Below are 23,393 nucleotides of genomic sequence, written 5' to 3'. Positions count from 1 at the left end.
GGATTCTGGCACCTGGGATGGGACAACCCTGGATGTATGTACAGATTGGGGAATGAGATGCTGGAAAGCAGTGCCATGGAAAGGGATATGGGGGTCCTGGTTGAGGGCAAGCTGAATATGAGTCAGCACTGCCCTGGCAGCCAGGAGGGCCAACCCTGTCCGGGGGGGAATCAGGCAAAGCATCGCCAGCCAGTCAAGGGAGGGGATTGTCTTGCTCTGCTCTGCACTGGGGCAGCCTCACCTTGAATATTGTGGCAGTTTTGGGCAGTGCAATATAGGAAAGACATTAAGCTATTGGAGAGTGTCCAAAGGAGGGCAACAAAGATGGTGAAGGGCCTTGAGGGGAAGCCGTGTAAGGAGTGGCTGAGGGCACTTGGTCAGGTCAGCCTGGAGAGGAGACTGAGAGGAGACCTCATTGCACTCTACAATTTCCTCATGAGGGGAAGAGGAGGAGCAGGCACTGATCTCTTCTTTGTGGTGACCAGAGACAAGACCAAGGGAGTGGCCTGAAGTTGTGCCAGGGGAGGTTTAGGTTGGATATTAGAAAAAGGTTCTTCACACAGAGGGTGGTTGGGCACAGGTCACAGGGCAGTGGCCACAGCACCAAGCCTGACAAAGTTCAAGAAGCATTTGGCAGGCACATTGTGTGACTCTTGGGGATGGTCCCGTGCAGGGCTAAGGGTTGGACTTGATGATCCTTGTGGGTCCCTTCCAACTTAGCATATTCTCTGGTTCTGTGAACATGTTCTAGATTGGGAGAGGGGAAAAGAGAACAAAGCAAGAACTGTTTTCTGGATTGTATAATCCTCAGCTCATGAGTACATATAAAATATGACAATATAATTGTTTCAGAAGCTACAAACCTCTCATATTACTGCCAAGAGAATACTGTAAGATTCTTAAAACATACCAGAGATTCAGGGATAATAAATATATATAAATTAAAGGAAATGGTTGTTTCAGAGGTTTGTGGTTGAATGGTTACTATAAATAGACATCCACACATGCAATGACTGGTGTCCCTTATGTGGCATATGTGAGAAAACTCGAAGTATACTTACCCTTTATATACGTCTGCAAAAATAACCATTAAAGTTATGGTTCTGCCTGGGAGATTTGTCTCCCATGATGACAGAGGTCTCTACTATGCAGAAAAACACTTTTTTTTTTCCTTTATCCTGAAAGCTAACAGTAATACAAGGAATCTTCAGCCTGCTAGCAGTGTCGGACCACTAGCAAACCAATGGTTCCCAGTATCACTACCTTGATGCTGTTTCACTCCACTTCTACATATGAAAGTTGTCTGTGGCAAGTATTCATTGATTTATAGATATCTGCACAACTCAACTATGAATCACAAGATACTTCTGTATGAACACCATAAAATCAGGAACATTTGAGAAGGAAAAAGAATAAGAAAAAAATCAGCATTAGCTGCCATACAATCTTAGACTAGCATTGCTCCATTAGGTATGGAAGTCAAGAAAGCAGGGCTGGCTGTTGACCTCATCAAGGGTCTTGCACACCTTGGAAAAAGCTTCAACATTAACAAGCATGCTAATCTGCCTGAAATCAAATAGGCAATTACTCTGCTACTTCCATGAATTTTGAGGCAAGTATAATTTGATAGTTAGACATTAATAAACCTATTTCATGGATCTTACCACTATCTGATAAAGAAGCTTTTTTTTTACTATCTCTTTAATGTTATTAAATAGAGTAAACTCGTATCTGGTTAAATAGGCTTCACAAGTGCTAATCTTAGCCTAAAGCACTCTAATGGATTGACTCTTCCTCAATAGGGTTATATAAATATTTATAAAGACTTCACACGAAGAACAAATCTGACACAGGGTTTTAAAAGAGTTTTCAACATATACAGAACCCATAGAAAGAATCTGCACACAAGATTCACATCCGGGTCACGCTACCAGTATTCCAATAGTGATGTCTTATGGTCACAGGCTGTCTTATGAGTACAAAATTTTCTTCTTACCTGGCCCATCTGCTTTTTTTGATGACAGTTTTTTCCATGCCAGTAATAAAGCAAAAAGTGATTATGCTATTTTTCTGCCTTGTTTCTGAGTGGAGAAGGAGTAGCACTTAAAGCCTACATGGAAGCCAAACAAGCAGTCCATTCTCTCTTTAAAAAAAAAAATAAGTCTTCTCCAATACAAATTACATCAAAGAAAGTAAGTATTTCTTTGAACAGTGTAGAAGAGGAAGCATGAAATCCTGGCTCCACTGATAATGTAAATTGTTTCTAGCCACTGCACTACAGGCAGGATTTTACTACGGATACAAATGGGTGGCCCTTCAGCCCAGGCCCAGAAGTCCAGTCATGAGGACAAGTAAATTACTTATTTTATTCTCATTACAGTAAGTTTCCAACAACTAAAACTATGTCACCATGCCACTATTATAGATGAAAAAATGATACACCATCAATTTAAGCTCTGCTCCATCTTGAGATTAAAACTGCAATTTTTAATTTACATGGTTTATTAGTATTTGATTAATCTATTTCTTTAGAAGAGCATATGAAAATATAATATTTTCTGCCAAAGAGAATAGATATATCACATATCCATCTAAACACTAGCCCTAAGAATGCAGAGCTTTCATTGTTGTTATCAATACAGGGATTGGAAGAGACTACTCTCATCTTCAGGCAACTATAGTATAGGCAAAATCTTCAGCTGAACCTTTTCCCCACATTATAAGCCCCCAAAAAAAGAGATCTGATTTTTCAAATTTGCAATAGCTACATGCAACATTTCAACATTGCCTGACTGAAAATAAACTTTAAATTGACATCCATGAACCTTCTTTGGGATCACTGGACAGTCTAGATTGCAACATAATTGCTTCCCAGCTGTAAAATTGCAGAGAAAAATAGGCATGTGCCTTGTTCTCCCAGACCACACCAGCTCTCCTGTTAACTGTAGAAGTATTAAACAAGATTTATAAGGCTTGAATTAGTGCATTTTAGGTTTAATTAGAGCTCCATTAATTTTCAGTAGTTCTAGCATGACACTGCTCCAGTCAGTGATCTTTGGTTTCCCCTGCATTCTGGGCAGAAGGTGGAAGACCAGCCTGTAAAGGACAAGACAACCATTGGCTCTGTATACAGCAGTTTTTACAAGCCAAACCATATTCCACTAGGGGTTTATCATATAAAAAATAGACTTCCCACTTGCCAAAATATGACCTCAAGAGGACAAAGCAAGTAAGTTCTCTACCAACAACATATCTATTCATTTCTGCTTGGGGGGAGGTGGAGGAGAGAGTGGAGCAAAAGAGCACTTCACATAAACAACAGTTCTTCAGAAGTTCTCTCCAGAGAAACTGGTAAACATATGTGGCAGAAAAAGACCCAAAAGCTACGTTGCTGTTGCCTTTAAATCAAAAAAGTTGTTATGAAAAATAACATATCTAGTTTCATGGCCAAAAATAAATCAGGAAAATAAAATTAATTTTATCTTTCTCTTTCCTTACTTTGCAAATGTCAATGGCCTTGTAGCAACACTTCCCAGAAAGTTAGGTGTGTCCTTTACTCAGAAACCATGCACCATTCTGGTCTAGTACATGAGATCAATTTAAAGATATTTTTCTACTCACAGTGTGAATTATTTTCTAACCTGTAAGAGTTCTCTACTGTCAGAGATAAACAATGAAACCCAAAGTATCCCTCTCAGGATATTAACTGTATAGCTGCTGCTGAAAATCTTGCCAATGCAATATTTCTTTATATTTAGAAAATGATTGTTCGGTTGTTTTGAAACTAGAATGACACATGCAGACATCTTAATGAGTTCTGCTTCGGAATGACCATTTGACATGGCACAGATCTACGTTTGTTTCTATTGCTTACATTGACACAGCAGACTACTCCTTCAGAATCTACTCAACAGATTTAAAAGTTTTCTTCATATGACAGAAAAATTTTGTGCCACACATACAGTGCTTCTGCCTGCCCTGTATAGCATTCCACCTTTCAAAATTGCACCCAAAATCTCATTATTTAGAAGAAATAGCACTGTAGAGTCTAATTTAGACCATAAAGATATAAAAAAATATCACATAAGAAGGTGGCAAAAAGCTGGGAGATATTATACAAAAGCAAGATAGCGAAAAATTTGAGCAGACCTGGGATAGTGGATTAATACGGTGGCCTGTTAGACTTCTCTGGAACAATATGCAATATGAAAGCACAAAACTCCTGCCAAACTGCATGTAAAGTGAGCAAGTTCTCTAAGAACTGTCCTAAGACTCAGAGCAAAAATATTTTATGTTTCATGTTCAACAATCCAATGGACTTGACCTGTAGCTAACTGCAAAACATGCAAGTGATGCCCTATTTCAAACTCAGGAATACTATTTTTTCTACAGAATTATGTACAGTTTCTTCTAGTTTTTGCTTGATGGGTTTGATGAGAAGAGATAGAACAGGAATATTCACTGCCTCTCCTACTCCATTCTTTTTCCTAGAGACACTTCTATGGTTTTATTTGAAACAAATATTGCATTCACATTTTCTGTGTGAAATTAATAGTAATGATAGGTTGACTGCTTACTCGTATCAAAACACTTTACATAAATTTCCAATCCAATCCTTGGTGATTAGGTAGTACCTGTACACCATAAAGACACACACTTTCTGGAAAATCACAAAAGCAATAAAAAGAGCAAGAGAATTATTATCATATAACTACAGAACTTCACAGCAAGAGTCACAAGCCACAGTCTGGTGGCAAAATAATGCAAGGAAAAAAATTGCAGAAGACAACAATTTGTACACATACACCAGAGTGGACCCACCTCCTTGCTTACCTGAATTGTGACAGTTAAAACTTAGTCATGTTTAGAGTTACCATTGGAGTAGGATCCTGACTCCACAGCATGATTGGAGATAGTTGTGTATTATTTCAATAAAACAGGTTTCTTCCTTGTTTGTATGCTTTCTGCATGTATTCACACTAACAATACTTTTGATAAAACCCTCCAGAAAGTAATCAACTTTAATAGCTCTTCTACAGCTAAAGCTGCACAACTGGGTGGCAAATACAAATAAGCTTTCTACAGTAAAACTTAAGTCTTCAAAAGAATTGTGAGAAAAAAAAGATTACAGGTTTAGCATTGCTTCTGGGATAAAATGTATATTTGTGATAAATGTATCAAATCCCCTAAAAACTACAGCCATTGAAACTTCATATTTAGGTTGATTTGCTTTCCAAATCATATAGACAGCACAGTTGTGTACAATTTTTAAACAAGTACAACCACAGAGAAATGCTGAGAGATTTAAGAGAAATAAAAGCATGATCAGCTAGCTTGTAATCTTCTTTTCTCTTATTCTCCTCCCTATAGCTGCATTAAATTGCCTGTTGAGAACAATAACATATTTGTGCTTTTATAGGTAGAATGATTTGTATTATGTAAAGATTTGGCTAACAGAGTAAAGATGTATTCAAACTGAGCTGGATTACATGCTGCTAATAATTTTCTGGATGCTCTAGGGGACCCATAATTCTGGAGGAATAGAGATTAGCATTTGAATATATGCCTTGTAATACATCTCAAAGCAGACTTTTTTAATTTGGATTTTGTCATTTTTCTAGAACCACACTAACCAGAAATCAAATCACTGAAAGCATTTTGGAGGGAAAAGTATGCCACAATCAAGTTTTTATGTCCCACTCCCCCAAACACTAAAGAGTACACAGAAAAGCTGTCTTTTCCCAGCTACCACACCATTTCAATAGTTTTCTTCAGAATGTCAGACTACCTAGAATATGTGATCAGGCTTGCAGTATTGTTCCATGAACGTTAAATAAAAAGAGGAACCCAACAAGCAAACCAGAACTTGTTCTGAGTAAAAGCTCAAGCTGTCTAGAAAGCTGGCTTTGCTGTGGGCTAGCTTCTGTTTCAGAAAGTAATGTTAAAATACATTATTTTAGCAAAATTAATAAAGTATCAAATTGCAAAGAAATATCCCTCAAAATACGATAGCATTTTTTTGTTATTGAATATAAAATTCAGCATAAACAAGACTCCCATTTCACTGTTTTCATGAAACATTGAACTCTTTTGGCCATCATTTGCTAAACCTTGAAATCCTTTGTAAACTCTGTATCTTTTCATAATTTTTGAACACTTAGTACTTCAGAACAGTCTTAAAGTGTATGACTCTCTAATAAATATTATATTCTCAGACAAACTCAACTGGGAAGCAGACTGAAGTGTTTCTTGTTTAATAAATTACTTTTCTTAGCATTATAAGGTTCACCTAGCAAGTACAGATTCACTGGACAAAATATACTTTTCATGACCTCTGGTCCTCAGTTATAATTAGTTGTCTGGTCCCAGTTGCTTACAGTGTAAACAAAGACTGACAAACCCACATTGGCTGCATGTATTTATTACATTACAGCCCAGCTGCCAATGTCTAACCATTCTAATAAAAAACTATTTTCTAAGGTTTATGTTTTATTGCATGTATGACTCCCCTATTGGTTAGCATTTTGGAGTTGTGGAAAAGGTTATGAATTTAGAAACTGACTGCATTCATATCATATTTAAAACTTAATGCTATTTTATTAAAGACATATGGGCCTCCAAAGTACACATATTAAATGTCATGTAAGAAAAGTAGCAGTCTAAATCATGGTCAAATTCATTTTTGACGTGACTCCTGAGGCTTCCCAAGATCTGAACTATTTCTTTGTAAATCTGGCAGTTTAACCACAGTCATAAATCACTTTCAAAGCATATTATTTCTAAATTTTACTGCATTAGAGAGCATTTGGCCTACACAGTGAACTGTTTGTAACTGTTACATGAACAAAGATGTATATTTAGTCTTGTAATGTGTGAAAGAGAAAAAAAGATATTAATTTCGCAATCCTGAATTTACTTCTTTTAACCCAAATGATACATTTCCTAATGAAATTTGACAGAATAAGATACATAGGATAGTTTGCTGTACTGACGTAACAGAAAACTTGATCTCTTTCTGCTTCAAGCTCATAAATTAGCCACACAAAGGTAATAGTAATTTAGTCATTATCCCACAGGTTCTTTTACATGAAAACAATGGTGGTTGGTGGTTTTCAAGCCCCATCAAGGTTGAAAGAACAAATGAATCTTCTTTGGGACAAGGCACATGTGCTTACTAGATTCCTTGATACAATGACATTTGATACATTAGAACTGAAGTATAGCTTAAATGCATTTAAAAATTAAATGCACATCACTTAAGGACAGATTTCCTGCCTGCTAAAATCTCAAAAAACCCTACCACTAAAGCACATCATTCACAGAACAGGTTTCAAATCAGTATAATTTTTGAAACATGATTGAAATTTTCTTCATTTATTTTTAGAGAAGTTTCTAATTACAGAATTAATTACAATTCATATGTTTTCCTATGTTTTCCTTGGATGGTCTGAATAACCAAGATAAATTAGGACAACAGTTTACCCCAAAAGCTTTATAATCTCACTAATTCCTTCAAAAAAAACCACCAGTTCTCAGTCAGAAATATTTTTTAGCTTTTTATCCACGCAATGACCCCCTCATTTTACCCTGAAAAATGGATCCACAAGTTACCAAATTGTAAATGTTTTATGTCGGGTCCATTGTCTGCAAGATGATGTTAGTATCAGCTTCAACTAATATTCAGGAAATGGAACCAGAATCTGTTAATTCAATCTGATTTTAAGGGAGCAGATGAAACTGTGCTGCATCCATTTCCTTTGACCAAGGGAGCAGTTTTAGAAACTCATTAAGTGAAAAAGTTCAGGACTTCTTACAAAACATCCCTTTGGCCTATACATTTCTGGTAAGGGTGGAGACTAGGAGATAAATATTAGTTTTTCACTGAAAACAATTTTTTTTTCCCTTATAAACCAGCTACAAATTGGTCATGTTCTTAGTCATTAATGAAGAGAGAATGACTGATATCCTTGAGTTTTTAGGAGATGACCTCATCACTACCAGCCCTATCTGACTCTTGCACCACTCTCTGGTTGCTGTTAGTGCAGGGGAGGATTATTTTTATAATGCTCTGGTGTTCCTGACCTGCCAATATTTTGCAGCACATAATATTTCTTTTAGCACAACAGGAAAGGCATGATTCAGCTGCTTAAACACACACTTCTACTGCTGTTTTAGCCACTCTGCAGTATCCGGGCCCAGTTTCCCATGTAAGTTCAGAAAAACTTACATCTCCTACAGATACTTATCTGCCATCCCTTAAGGGACCTACTGTATATTTTAGGGTATCTGAAATGGCAGTAGGCTGCTATTTTTAGTAATTTACATTGTTTCCAAAGTGATTAGAAATATTAGTCAATACAAGGTGCATTCATTTTACCCTCCCTTCTGTTCCTGTCTTCTCAGTCCATCCACCTAATTTGACTATAGCAACACTAAAAAAAAAAGAAATCTAGCATTCATTTCACAGTAACATGCTATATGATGTGCTTGCATCACATTTTATGATGAAGTCATGGTTTTTTATCCTCTGATAAAATTTAGGCTTCACACTTGAACTTGCAACCCACAGATCACTGTAGACTGTTCTTTTTGACCATAATTCCGCTGATGTCAAAAGTATGATGTCAAAACACAAGGAAGATAAAATCCACTTCTGTAGAATCAGGGACTACACTGTTATCACAAACAACATTAAAGACGTCATTGTGCAACCAAAAACATTTTGTTAATGACAAGCAAGACCAAAGAATACTAGGGGAATAACAATTTGCAGAGAATGACATGTTGAAAGTACTTTGTTTATTGACCACCTTGGTCTGGATATAGAGAATCACCTTTCTAAAAACCATGCAGTGTAACCTCTGAAAGGAAGGATGCCAAAGAATTTGGTTAAGTTAATGTAAAATACAACTCCATTTACATCACAGTCTTCCAGATAGCATGTTGTTCCTTGCTGCAAGATATGCTACTGAGATCACAACAACAAATCATCTTTGTCTTAATTTGCAGTGGCCCTTCTGACCACATTTATCTCTAACAGCTGGTGAACTTTTCATGGGTCAGTGAAACAGTGAATCCAGGTCTTATCTTAACACAGCATCCATATACATTGCAGAGCCTGCTGTGAAAACTGTGTGACATCCAACCACAGCCAAAACAAGCAATAAATTTAAAATCAGCTATGACAGTTCTTTTCAACTTTTGAACCAGGTGCTTCGCATGTACAGAATTACAAGTAGACTCTGTGGTAGTGGAAGTTTGCTACTGATTTTCTCTTTCAGAATTCTTTCTCTGATAAGTAGTTTTCAGAAAAAAAAATTATAATTGGACCTTTGTTTCATTGCTAGAAATTAACATATATTCTAACCATCATGCTTAAGACTACTACTATTTCAATGGGAATAACCCATCAATGTGACTGAGAGTATAAGAGACATACAGTGTCTCAAAGTTCAGGAAAAAAATGAACCACCTATAGGAACGTAAGAATAGACATAAGCTGGCCGAGAGTTTTGCCAATGCCATATTAAATGGTCATATTATGGTCAAATGTCATATTAAATACATTAAAAAAAAAAGCACCATATGAACAACTCCTGTGCTTGACAGTGGTGTCATTTGGTAATGAGATCCATTGCATTAGTTTTTCTGAAAAGAGGAACTACAGAACAGTGCATTGAGCTCTGCCTGTACTCCAACAGTGTTTCCACTTCCAAAAGAAAAACAAACAAAAGTTACAGGATAAAATTCTAGCCCTATTGATCCATTAAGAATCTAAACCAATGATGATCCTTCTATCACAGTGTTACATTTTGCTGAATGGTATTTTGTTAAGTAGACTGAATAGGCTGATCTCAATACAAAAGCCAGACCATACACTTGCAGCATCTAACAACTGAAGTTTCCACAGATATGAACCCACAAATGAAAATAAAATATAAAGTAAGAGACGTAATAAACAAGTTGTTATGATAGTTCCTTCAATTAAATGGATGCATTAATTATATACAGTGCCTATTGCCATTCATCAGAGAGTCTCTAAGTGCTGTACAAATACTAAGTCTTACAAAGGGATCAATATGCTCACTAATACTGAAAGACACACACTTTTCCGGTGCAAAGGAGCAGCTGGTTAACTAGCACACTGCAACATGACATAACAGTTTAGGGCAGAAGGTGGAAAAGAGAATGCCTTTAGTAAATTGAGACTGTAGAGAAATCCATAGAGGCAGAATGTAATCACCTGAACTGGATTCAGGCCAGAGCTCCATGGATAACACCCCTTCCTATCTGAAAAATGCATTGGGATCATTAATGGCTAAAATGACACTGGCTTCATGACAATCATATACTTTTTTTTAAAGGAATAATTTTAGGAAAAAGACATCATCTTTTTCATTCTGTATCTTTAATATTAATTAAGATACTGAAATGTAGTCCATGTAATACCTGCCCAAAGAACTACATATATGATGCAATTGATATTTTTAAGAACACTAGAACAAACATTGAAGAAGAGTCTTTCCCCCTAATCTAACACATATATGATCCACACATGTCCATTCTTCCTTCTTGACAATTGGAATTACAGCAGGTCAGTTCTTTTGTTATTTCAGCAGCTGCATACTTGTGACCTAGTCCCCATTGTTTAAACTAATTGGTTTTCTCTCATTTAGTGACTGAGGTTCTTTACCAACCAGCCTTAGCAGACGGCTCTAGATCCTCTTATTTTTTTTTTTGCAACTTTTCCAGGAGCAAGAGCTTCCTCACATGATGCTCAAATTCACAGCTAGATCAAATTTATTGTTAACTTTCTTCACTAGGATAACATGCTACGTAGCAATTGCAACATTCGTCTGCTACAGATAACTTGAACCAAAGAATGGAGTCTATGACTCTCCTTCAGATGCACGTTTAATTTGATAGATAAGCAAATGAAATGTAAAAGAAGCCGTCACATATCACTAATTACTGAACTATTTCATCCAAAGACTCCATATGAGACAAGATGCAGGCTACAGCAGCACTGCTTGTTGACCTGTATCCATATATAGTGTAACTGTATGTTCACACGTCCATATATCATTTACCACAATGTCTCACAGCTATCTTCTATAGAACTTCATTAGCCATTTGATGAACTACCAGCTTTCTGATTATCAGTCTAGTACATACCTTTCCAGTCAAATCCTTAAGCCTCGAATCACTTGTACAGTTAAAAAAATTAGATTTCCAATTTCGTAAAATCTCACGTCACTAATTTACCCTCCAAGAACCATGAGGTGTGATTATATCTCTGAACATTAAATCAAGACATATGGGAACTAATTTTTTTCTTTCTACAAAAACTGAGGACAGTCTTAGTAATCTTTATAAAGTCTTCTGAACAAAGTATTCTTGAATTTATGAATATCACAGCTCAAATTCCATTTCTGTGTTCACTGCACTTCACAGCAAGTTCACACACACATACACATACCAAATAGACATCTATTATTGCAGTGTGATTATCAAGAAGGCATACATTCTGTTTGGTTTTATTTTAATTATTTTTTCCTAATTTTGATGAGTCGTTAAGGGATTATGAGCCAAGCATGTTATGGACTCTTGCTTCAAATACTTAAATTTTCCAAAGAGCAAAATGGATGCTTCAGTGGGCTACATAGTAGCATGATTGCCTCAATGTCCTTGAAGTAAATATTATTTACTGCATCACAGTCTAGGTTAGAGTCTTAAATTCATGTCCTTCGTTTTAGGATGTGAAACTTTGACATGTGGGCAATAAGAACCTCTAAAATGTAGAAGTTCTCTCAAAGAGGTATCTTATTAGCTAGCAATTCAACATAATGATTCTTTACACTTTAAAAGCCCTTTACTTTAAAAGCTATCTACTCCAAATGCTGTAAGTTTATAAACCAAGATGTCTACACAATGGTGATGGTAAAAAGGAAAAAAAAAAAAAGTTAGCAATGCAGATGCTCTCTGAAATTTTATCTGTCTCCTTTTATCTAGTTTTTAAAACCAGCCCCATTTTCCTAATTTAGGAAGGGGGCAAAAAGGTCCATGAGATACATTAGTAAAAATGTCTTGCTTAAATTCATGTAAGCAGATAGAACACATCTACTGAATTAAAATATGATTCTTCTTAAATAGTTTCTTCTTAAATAGGCACAAAAATTACTAAAATCATTCCTCATGCCTCATCTGATTTTAATAGAAGCATATATCAGCACTGGTCACTTTGATAATGAGCTTCTCCTATGAGCTTAAACACCAGAATACTGCCAATAACCTGAAAGCAACAGTGTAGACTTTATCTCACCTTATTTCTTAAATGGTCCTGCCTAAATATTTACTCTTTCTATCATAATAAAATTATCTCCCTCTACCCTCCAAGTAATAGTGTGAGCAGGAATCACATACATTCATCATGTGGAATTCAGATATTAGACTTGCCTTCCTGCTTCAGTCTCTCCATCTTAGTTCCTTAGATAACAAATGCTACATCAGGTTTCATAATTATAACTTCTGATGAAAACAATGTACCTGAGGGTGAAAAACAAATCAAAAAATTCAGAACACCTGTACTGCCATCTTTTGTTGTACAGAGTTCCCTTTATACCCAGTTGCAAGCAGAATAACTCCACATAATATTAAGTCTGCTACTTGGAAGTATATCCATGGATTCCCACCAATGACTTGGTCTTACAGGCTACAAGACTGTTACTGGTGACCAAATGCATGCTGCTTGTTTTTGCCACCATAAATAAAACTGATGAAAATGTTAACCTTAAAAATGCAGGAAGTCAGAAAATATTTATTGGGAAGAGGGCTGCAAAATACTGGGAAATATATGCATTATATAAAAGCAAGTGCACTGACCCAGTATTCAGTAATTAAATTTATATTTAACGAGACTTATGACAGTGTGTATCTATTCATTGCAACACACTTTAGATATAATGGATATATGCAGATTTCATCATCTAGATAAAATGATCATGAATACAGACGTTTAAAGTATGAAATTATGTCCTTTGATACATCATAATTTTATTTTTTTAAATTTATATCATACGTAATGTAAAAATGTGGAGTCATAAAATATTTCCTCAAATTACTTTCTGCTTTGCATCTCTAAGTTTTAAAAATGAAACAGTTGGGAGCACAATTCATATACCTATAAACCAAAGAAGGGTACAGTTTTAAATAATTATGTCAAGAAATGACAACTGTACTCTTTGTAGAAGCAGAGATGAATAATTACAAAGCTGGGACATAATTAAGCAATTTTGACTGTCGTATTCTTGAGCTGTCTTTCTGATGTGAAATGCTGTCATGCCCAGAAACGCACTTCACACTGGACAGGCATCTTCCTCTTTGATCTACACTTGTGCCAGCGAAATGAGGTCATGATCTGGTCATTAAAACAAGGCTTCCTCATCTGGCTCAATGCCTTTTATCCAGCCAGACTTATCCAACCCTTATTAAAAGCAGGCATGATACAATGTTCAATATTTTGACAAAAGAACACATAAACATCACAGAATAATGAAGTTTAGCTCACTTTTACAGTGAGAAGGAACACTGCATTGTAACTTTGTAACATGTTTTCTAATAAATGACTGTATCTTTCCATAAGACAGTCATATCACAAACAGATGCATTTTCAACAAAGGATGAAATGAAGCAAAGCACAAGAAAATGCAGTGTTCTGTTAAAAAAAAATCAGGAAAAATGAAAGTAAAAAATTTATACAAAATAAAATATTTATGACTTAGTGATGACTGGTGATTGCTAGATACTTTTGCATTTGAGTAAACACAAGCTACTCAGATGGAAATTTCTTGCTTTTATTCTCATTTTGTGTATTTTTTTCTTGGTGGGGTGTTTTGCTCTCCCAAGTATTTTATGTCAAGACTAAAATGAAAACAACTACCCACATCACAGCCTCTTTAGATCATCAGTCTGCCTTTTATGCTGAATAAGCCATAGCATCTCCTGCTTATCATAATGGGGGGAAAAAACCCTTTTAGTTTGGGTTTTTTTCTGAAAAAGTAGGTCTGATAGGCTCACTGTTGTTGCTTCATCTGGCAGAAGATTTTCATGTGGCATCTGCCAACATAAAAACTAATCACTCCATCTCCTTTCCTGGCAAGCATAGGCTGACACAGTGGCTCCTACCTCAGGTGAAAGGAAAAAAAATTACTATTGGGAAGTTCACTGTGATCAAGGTCTTATAGCCCTAAGTCAACTGACTAAGGAGTTTTTCTGATGACCAAATACTGAGTTTTTCTGATCACCAATACTGGATGTGCTGCAATCTTTCTCTCAGTTTTGGTCAAAGTGCAACCTCTAACTAGCTTCAGAATGCTTAAAATGTACCACCACTACCTGTCTGTTAAAGCTGCCTGAAGCTGGTTGAAAATCTCGACAACTATATGGGAGGGGAATTGATGAACAGAAAACACAAGATCCAGGAAATCTGAAGGCTAAAGAATAAAAACCCATTATGTATTCAATGTATAACATATGACAGAATTTGAAAGTACAGATATTGTGCACATCATCTTTGTGGTATATAGAGGAATTCTGCTTGTTACGGTCTTTGAGTACAGCTGTCAATAGCTGTATACATACCCATCTGCATCTGAAAACATATGCAGAGAGGACTCTATGAGTGTTCTCAAACATAGAGTTTGCATGCAGATGTACTACAAGCATGAATATCCTAGAAAACAAGCACAAATTCAAAACAATTTGGAGAGCTTTATAATACCTGTTCTGCATCTAATTTAATATTTATTTTAAATTAGCCATTTCTGTAATATGTATATAATATTATATGATGAGGGCAATTTTGTAGTAAGAACCATTAATTCATGCCATGAAAATCATTTACCATGATTTTACCATCAGTAATTTGTACTGAACCATTTATAAATAAGAAAAAAAGCCAACTCTTTAGGAAGGCAATAACAATGGTAAATTGGAGGCTTCTGCAAATGTGCTGAAATAAATGTATGGTTTATCATAAGACTTAGTGAGTAAATAATTCAAAACTATACAAAAGGTTCAATTGTAGATATAAAAGATAAACATGTTATCCCTAAATTTGTGAGGTAATTTATCCTTAGCTATTGACTTAAAAAGAGGTTTCATCCAGAAAAGTAGTTTTAAATTTGAGAGACATTTTTTTCTTCTCTTGCACTATTAAGTTGATCACAATTCAGAGTAGGCCTTAAATGAAAAATCTAATTTTTAGTAAAATCAAGTAAACACTTCACCAGAACTAAAATCTGATAAGAAGAATTGTAAAAGAAGATGACATATGTGTGCTATACCTAACACAATTCAGCTTTTGCATTTGGCCAGACTCAAAGATGGTTTGCTGTGAATAAGTTATACAAAACAGCTTAGAATAAATTATTTCATTTATTACATATGTGAAACTGAAGTAACTAAAGGCAGTGGTAAACAATATATCGAAGCAATGCTTGTATCAGAACTGTTAACATTTTAGTAGTTATAAATGAATTAGTCTGAAAAAATTTGTAATGCACTGCAATTGTACTCATGATAATACATTTATCCAGCAACACTGTTATGCTACCAAACAGTGCATTTCCATAACTGCTTATTATTCAGTATTATTGGAAATCTGCAATAAATTATTGATGGTATATTTTAGAGAACAAAACAGCAAACGGAAAGCAAGTAGATTGAAAACTTGGGTGGAGTTTTAAGAAAGATCTGCAGCACTAAAGGACTCTGCACTCAGATTGCTGTTACTGTATATTGATCAACAATGGAAAAAGAAGGCAAAGTGGAGAATTCATGTTTGTGTTCTGATTGCTTCAGCACCATGCCCAGAGTTTATGCAAATGCTCAGATTACTGAAACTGTCTCTCTGAAGTTGTCAATGCTTATTAGCAAGATACCACATTCAGTAACACCATACAAAAATAGAATCAACTGGTCCACTAAAAGCCAGTAAACACCATAGTTGTGTGCTCTGCAAGAGACATTTGAGTTTAACATACAGGGCAGGGGACAGCTTGTCAGAAAAATTGCATTCTTTCACGAAAAGTACATCACACAGGTTACACATCCTTGGACAGGGTAAAACTATTCTTTTAAGCTCAGTGACACATATTAGTTACTTTGTTATATGAAACAGAAGTTAAAAGCAGAAATTTGATAACATAGCCACATCCCAGTAAACGGATGTAACTGTAAATTTTTATATTAAAACACAGAAAAATGACTAAGGCTTTTGTCTCTCACCTAACCACATGTGTCAATCCTTACACTTGAAGGGTTTCACCTGTTACTTTAGCAAGAGACACAGCCAGGCTTTTGGAGTTATTTTAAAATGGTGTAAATGAATCATATTACTGTTACGACTTCCATTTACTCTCCTACCTTGGCATCCTTGGGCTTAACCACTTTCATGAAGGCACCTCTTACCAAGGCTTCCTCCCTCTCCCTCCTGGTTACTTTCCGAGTATCAAGAAATTTCAGGTTCGTCAATTTATGCAGGACAAAATATCTGAGAGATGTCAAAATGCACACAGTTAAAATCCAGTAATAAAAAAAGACATACTTACAGACTAAATGACTAAAATTAACAGCAATAAACAACAGTCTTTGTTTTCTCTCTCTGTTCACCTTTTTCATGCAATATATCTTAAGTAAAAAGTTGTAATACTTACTTTACTCTCTCAAATGAAGCTTGTTGTAAACTGCCCCAAAAAATTTAATACTGGGTGGATCAAGCACAGTTATCACCATGGACGTGTATGCTCTCTATAGACTTTGGTGAGGTATAAAGTATATCAAGAAATAGGAAATTGTTTTGAACTGCCTGTTTGGGAAAAGGAATTTTGAGTGATATGAAAGATTCCATCTCACATTGCAGGGGAAAATCAATCTGAGAAATGGGAAACTGCCTGCTATCTTCTCTGAAAGAGTTCTTAGAAAACATTCTTTTTCCAACACTTCAGATTTTTTTTTATATATTCCTAAAAACACAATAATCATCAACAGTAGAGACACATGAACAGTAAATCAGGGAGGGGTATAATTTGTCTTCTACCATACATACTAAGACACCATTCTTTGCCCTGAAAGGACTGTATGTCAGTGTTCAAAACTCTTAACATTAAAAGAAAGAATTTTTAAAGAATAAGCATGGAGTGTTATTCTGGGTCTCTACTCCAGACCTACATTTTGACAAAGTCATAATTTGGAAGGATTCCAATTTGGTCCTGCCAGAGAGACAAGGTGTCTTTATGGTATATAGATCCCAGCTCAGAATTAAGTGCAGAAGCACAGAGGGAGAGACTATTTATAGGAAACATATTTTAAGAATTCAAAGTTCTTATTAGGATTCATCAGTGCTATATTCTATTTATCATTTTTACTCAAAAGACAGCAGCTTTTTAGCTTCAGAGAAATACTATTGGCTCCTCACTTGCAGAGGGAGAGAACATGGCAGATCAAACACAAAGTAAGGCACAACCATGGCAAATCCAAATATCTAACCACCTCAAGTACATGTAATTTGCATTTAGTCAACCAAATGTGAAGCAAACACTGCAAAGTGAGGGAAGTGTCAGACTTTTCCTGGCAGGGCATAGAAAGGTGATTGATAATGTTCCCCATGCCTAGCTGTTTTCATAAAACTCCAGTCAGTCAGAGAGCTCCTAATCATACCAATCCCTTCTGGCAACGGGAGGAAGAAATCAAAGTAGTACAAAACTGCATAACATTTTGAAAGAGAATAACACACAAAAAAAAATTGTTTTAAAAGGTAAAAGTTTATCTCATAATACTGTTGTCAAGAACAGATAAACGTGAAAAAGACTGTAACGCTCCCCCTTCTAAAATCAAGCAAAATTTAACAGTGCAAATAAACCTTTCCATCAAGTACACCATTCCTCTGAGGCAACAGCTTCATAAATTGTTAACAAGTGAACTGAAAATGCTCAGTTCTTAAATGTGACTCCTCAATCTATGGCTTTCAATTATATTAGCAGAAGAAAAAGAGAGTCACTTTACTAAACAGAACATCTCCTAAGACCTTTTTTAAAACAACAGCTACAGATCTGAGACAGACACGTTCTCAGACTCATTCCAGCTTTCCTGGCTGCCCTTCCAGTCCTCCCTGGCATTTTGCTGGCCCTTATCTTTCAGTGGAGGAGAACCTATCCATCTTGCATTACTGGCAGAAAAGCTCTGATGACAACAGATTCTTTCAAATGAAGACATGCACAGAAAGAAACAATATGTCAAGAGTGAAGAAGAGTGAAGCTAAAAATGAGTAAAGACACCCACTAAGTGTAGGGTGAGAAAAGATGAATATTCAGGTGAAGAAAACATCGGTATTAGAAAATCAGCAAATGTTTAATGATGGAATGAAATATGCCATTGAAAAGCAGGCTGCAACAAAAATGACAACAGATTAAGACAGCACTGTCATCTATGCTGACTTTGGATCACAGCCCTAATGTCAGTCTCTCAATCATTTCAAAAAAGCTTAAAATTATAATAGCATTCCTTGATACAAATGTATTTTTGTATTTTTAAGCCATACTGATTGCATTTCAAAAAACAGAATTAGCACTAGTACTTGTCAATTCCAGAAACAAAACCAAAAAATCCTACCCACACAAACTAAACAGCTAACTACACAAGTCACAGGTTTGGGGTTGATTTTTTTTAAACTTGCACTTCTTAAGGAAGCAAAGGTTATCCCACTAGTAGAAGGAAGGTACATTAATAATTAATTATTTTAAAAGGTGATTAAAAATACAATCCCATTTATTCATATTCCTTTTACTAAATATGGAATAAGAAGTTTCTATGTGATTTGAAAATAGTACGATACATTTTTATTAAAAGGCTGAGGAAAAACACTGAGCTTCCCAGATATATTTTAGCTAGAAATATGAAGACGCAGCTTTAATCTAAATGTAACATAAGTTTGCCATAAAAAAATACAGGAAAGGGTTACCAAAGCCTGGGAATGAACACTCTACAATATCAATTCAACCCTTGTAAATTTAATCCAGGGTTATTTGTTGCCCAAAATCTCTTTACTGTGATGTATGACTTAGTTACTAAGGTTATCACAGTAGTATCCTAAAGTTGCATAGTACATAAAACATTTCAGTTAACAATGCAGGGAGGTTAACTCCCACAGATAACCTACTATCAGAGGGTTAGACCAGATGACATGCCTCTGTCAGCTTTCAGGAGCTATTGATGGTTCAATCAGTTTGTTTTGAAGGTAAAGTACAACAAAAGGGCACTAAACTTATTCAAACTGTCAACAGGGACTATGGAATGTTGCTTGCAGGTAAGTAATTTTGGGTGTTTTAAGACTATTATCAAACACCAATGGCTGCAGAAAAAGACAGCTACTAATAACACAGAAAGCAGCCATCATAAAATACTTTGTGGCAGGCACTGAGACCCATAAATTTTGTGACACATTGCACCTGTTTTAGACTTATAAAACACTAGTTAAAAGAATACTGCTTAAGGAAGAAAGATTCATCTAAATTTTACATTATAAGTTTAGAAAGGTTTATTTTAGGTTAGAAGTTGGAGGGGCAGGGTCTCCCTGTCCCCTCTTTTTTTCTTAATAGTCTTGAAATTTAGCACTGCACCATGTGTTCTGAGACTGCTGTTACCAGCTTTTAAAATCTTTGCAGTGGTGTGAAAAAAGGTTAATATCTTCAGTGATGAGGATAAAAGTGAGCTTCAGAGAAAGAAAAATAAAAATCAGGTAGACCAGAAAGGTGCTTAGAAAACATTGCCTGTAAACTGATCTTCTAATTCATAACAGATTAAAGAAATTAATTATGTAAGTAAGTAAAGTTACACCTTCTTTTGTTCAAATCATCTCTCCCACCTTGATTCCCAGTGCCAAGAGGCCAATGAAAATAAGCTCATAACAAATATTCAACAAACACGAAAAGGAAGTCTCAGAGATGCAAAAAGACCAGAGAATATCATATTTCTTGTTATTTCCATTTTAGTTAAGTGAAAATGACAATAAAGCTTAACAACTCATTTGCCAATTTAGTAAGTGCTGCATGTGATAAGCATTATTTTAAGAGTTTTTACACAGACCTGCCAAGATATTGGAAAAGAGGGACAGGCTTGAGTGGACATTTGCAAAGGAATACAGTGAGTTGGGACTCAGCTGCTATTGACATTGGTAGAAGCTCGATGGGGCAAAGCCTTCCTTTGAAGAAACATGCTGGCATTCAGAAAGGCCCATAACAAAGACAGCTTTGAGATCAACTATTGCTATTTATTAAACAATACCTGACTAACTTTTATATAAAGAAATACCATCTTTGATACTGACTCACTCTACAGCCTTAACAAATCACAGACTTGTCATCTTAACTCTGCCTTACAAAGAGGGAAACTAAGTCTTATCAGTTACCTTGCAGGCATATTCTATGTATGATTCTAGTTCTCTACTGTGTAACAATCATTACTTAAACACATAGTCCTTGGGTTATCCCCTCTTCCCCTCCCCAAAAAAAAATCACTGAAGGTTCACACCTTATGAGACTTTCACAGGTGAAGAAAAAGAAAATGTGTGTTCCTTAAAGGATCACATGGAAGAAAAGAAAAAATCTATTTGAAACATTTACAGGAAATTTGTCAGTCCTGACCCAAAACACAGAGGTGCAAATAACTTCCAAATCAACCATTTATTTTTGCTAAATAGATCCTGTAAAATTTCAGTCTGATCTATGTCTTTTTTCAGTAGCCATTTAGGTTCTAACATAAAAATTGCTTCAGTTCTAATGAGCTTTGGTACTCTACCTCTAGCTACTATCAATCAGTTCTAGAAAAATTTCATTCTAGAGCTATGAACATCATAACTACAACAAAAAACCCCCAGTGAATCACATAATATCATACCATCTAAGGGTCTCAATTAACTCATCACCTCTCTTTGAAAAGCAGATAAGTTGTTGAACATGGTTGGCCTTCTGAAACTACAGGCCACATTATAGGAAAATTTCAAAAGTGGCAAAAAATTACTTGGGGAATGAACTGTTTGGGTTCTTTTCTTCTTCTGCTGCTACAAGAAAAGTATAATATATTTGTATATGCTAACATTTCAGAAAAAAATAACTATTCCACTGAACCTTTAATGAAACACTATGGTAAGAACTAGATTCTGTATAGTCTTTCAGTTTGTACTTTTATTACCAAACGCTGGAATATAAAACTGTACTATACGCATCAATATTTAAATTTTAAAAACTAAATTTATCTGGAGTTAAAAATTGAGAAATATTTGACCAGAAGAATGCAGAAATATCTAGCTCTTCCTGTATCATAACACCAACATGCTCTTTGTTTCAGAAAGTGTTTACTTTCATTTTTCTATTTTCTGTGCTATTATATTTCCTTTCCTTGACAACCATAGAACATAAAAATAATATACTTATTTCAAACTTTGAAGGGCTGATTATGCTCTCAGTTACATTACTGTAAACTAGAAAAAAATAAATAACCTAAAGTTGGCAAAGTTAGATCAGTTTTCAAAAGGGAGAGACAAAAACAAAAATCAGAAGGATTGAACAAACATGTTTATAACAGTGAGTGAGACTGATTATCTTCTGTAACTGTTTCTTCTGCCCCCTCCAAAAGGTTTACCCCTCTACCCCCACCAAACAGCATATAGCTGGCTACAGAATTCTCATCTGCAATGAAAAATCTTCTTTAATACACAGATAAGGAAGACAGGTCATAAACTTAAACCAGCACCTTTCAGAAGTGAGGGCACAATGTTGGTATGAGGTACATTAGAGGATCATGTGAGACCCTGTGCAGCCTTGGCACTGTTTGGTGATGATCATAGAATTCTGAGGGACTCACAAGTCACTCAGAAATCCAGATCACCTCCTAATATTTTAATACCCTCTCCTTTTCTTCAGTGTAGCAAACAACTCTATGAATTCTAAAAATATCTCTCTATTTGTGTAACAATAATTAGAGTTATGTCTAAACTTACTGTGTTAGTATGGACAAATTGGGTACTACGGACTTCAATTTACTGGCTGAATAAAAACATCATAATTGTTCTTGCTCATGAACCCTCACAGTGGATAGTCTCAGATAAAAGTTGTGTGGTCATTTGATGTCTATCACATATAGATTTTTTCCTACCAGGTACCAGTGAAACGACAAGACTTCAGACAAATAGTGAAGCAACACAGATTCACAGATTATACAGATGTAAGGGAATATCCTAATCATCTAATTAAGTACATAAAAAATATGTACAGAACTACTAGACTGCAATCCCTCCTGCTAAAAGAGAGCCTCAACAGTAATTCACTGGTATTGATCAGGTATATTAGCATTATTTTCATTACTGAGCAAGGACTTCTAGTCTCCTATTGCTCCTTGAGTATGTATTTATATCACCATCCAAATTCAATAACAAGACTATTTAAAATAGAAAAGTTCTGTATCAATTTTTAAAATAAACAATAAAACAAAACCGCAATAAAACAAAAGAAAAGTGCAAGAACACTGAAAATGCTAAGTATTTCTAAGTATTTATGAGAAACACCATTTCTCACAATCAAAACTGTGGGATGAGAGTAGTTGATTTAGCTTGAAAAGTTAATCCGTACAAAATGCATGCACTTCCTTTCTAGCTGTTATATCTTAAGAGGACTTCATAAGGTTATCATCATTTGCTCCCCCTGCCGAAGATAGCATATCTAGTACATGTACTTTTAAGCTAATTTAAAATAAACTCAGGCATTTGTTTCCACTTGCCCTTGTTTCCATGTCAACAGCATTTAATGAATGCATCATTCCAGGAAATGTCAATAAGGAGTAAAGAGGAATGACCAAGCACTGGAAACTTCACACATGGCATGAATTCTTCACAATCATATCGCTTTAATGAAAATAGGTGAGGTCACCTGCAGCATTCACAACTGCTTTGTAATACATTCTGACCCAGATGATTTTTCACAGTTCAGTAACACCACGTTTGAAGTTTTCAGTGCAAACAATACACCCACAGGACTGACCAAATGCAGTACAACAGAAGCAACCAGCAATTACTGTGTTGACTTCTGTTACTTTGATCTTCGGGTCATGACCTTTGTTTTCATGCAATCTTCAAAGCAGAGATTGTAGACTAGGTTATTTTAGAGGACACACTGCTTTGCAAGCTATTTTTCTGTGATCCCTGCTTCCTATTTGAGCCAAAAGCTTTTAAAATTTTCCTATCACCGTTACATTTCAGTTATCCTACTTTCCCTTGCCCTTACCACCAAGATATGCTTTTACAAAATATTAACACCCAAATACAGAAAGCTTAAAAAAATAAG

The 23,393-nt window shown here is 35.5% G+C and overlaps 1 protein-coding gene across 1 annotated transcript in view; it reads right to left on the bottom strand.

Moving 5' to 3' along the window:
• Positions 1-23,393, bottom strand: part of LRMDA (leucine rich melanocyte differentiation associated) — a 643,835-nt gene that overhangs the window by 255,043 nt on the left and 365,399 nt on the right. Inside the window, exon 5 of the mRNA XM_051801025.1 lies at positions 16,426-16,552. Coding sequence (XP_051656985.1) covers positions 16,426-16,552 — 127 coding nt within the window. The remainder of the gene's footprint in view (positions 1-16,425; positions 16,553-23,393) is intronic.

This window comes from Manacus candei, unplaced genomic scaffold (assembly GCF_025592945.1).
Source record: "Manacus candei isolate 608988 ecotype Guabito, Panama unplaced genomic scaffold, ASM2559294v1 h1tg000050l, whole genome shotgun sequence".
Taxonomy (NCBI): domain Eukaryota; kingdom Metazoa; phylum Chordata; class Aves; order Passeriformes; family Pipridae; genus Manacus; species Manacus candei.
The sequence above is the reverse complement of the archived record's forward strand: the minus strand, read 5'-3'. Positions and strand labels throughout refer to the sequence as shown.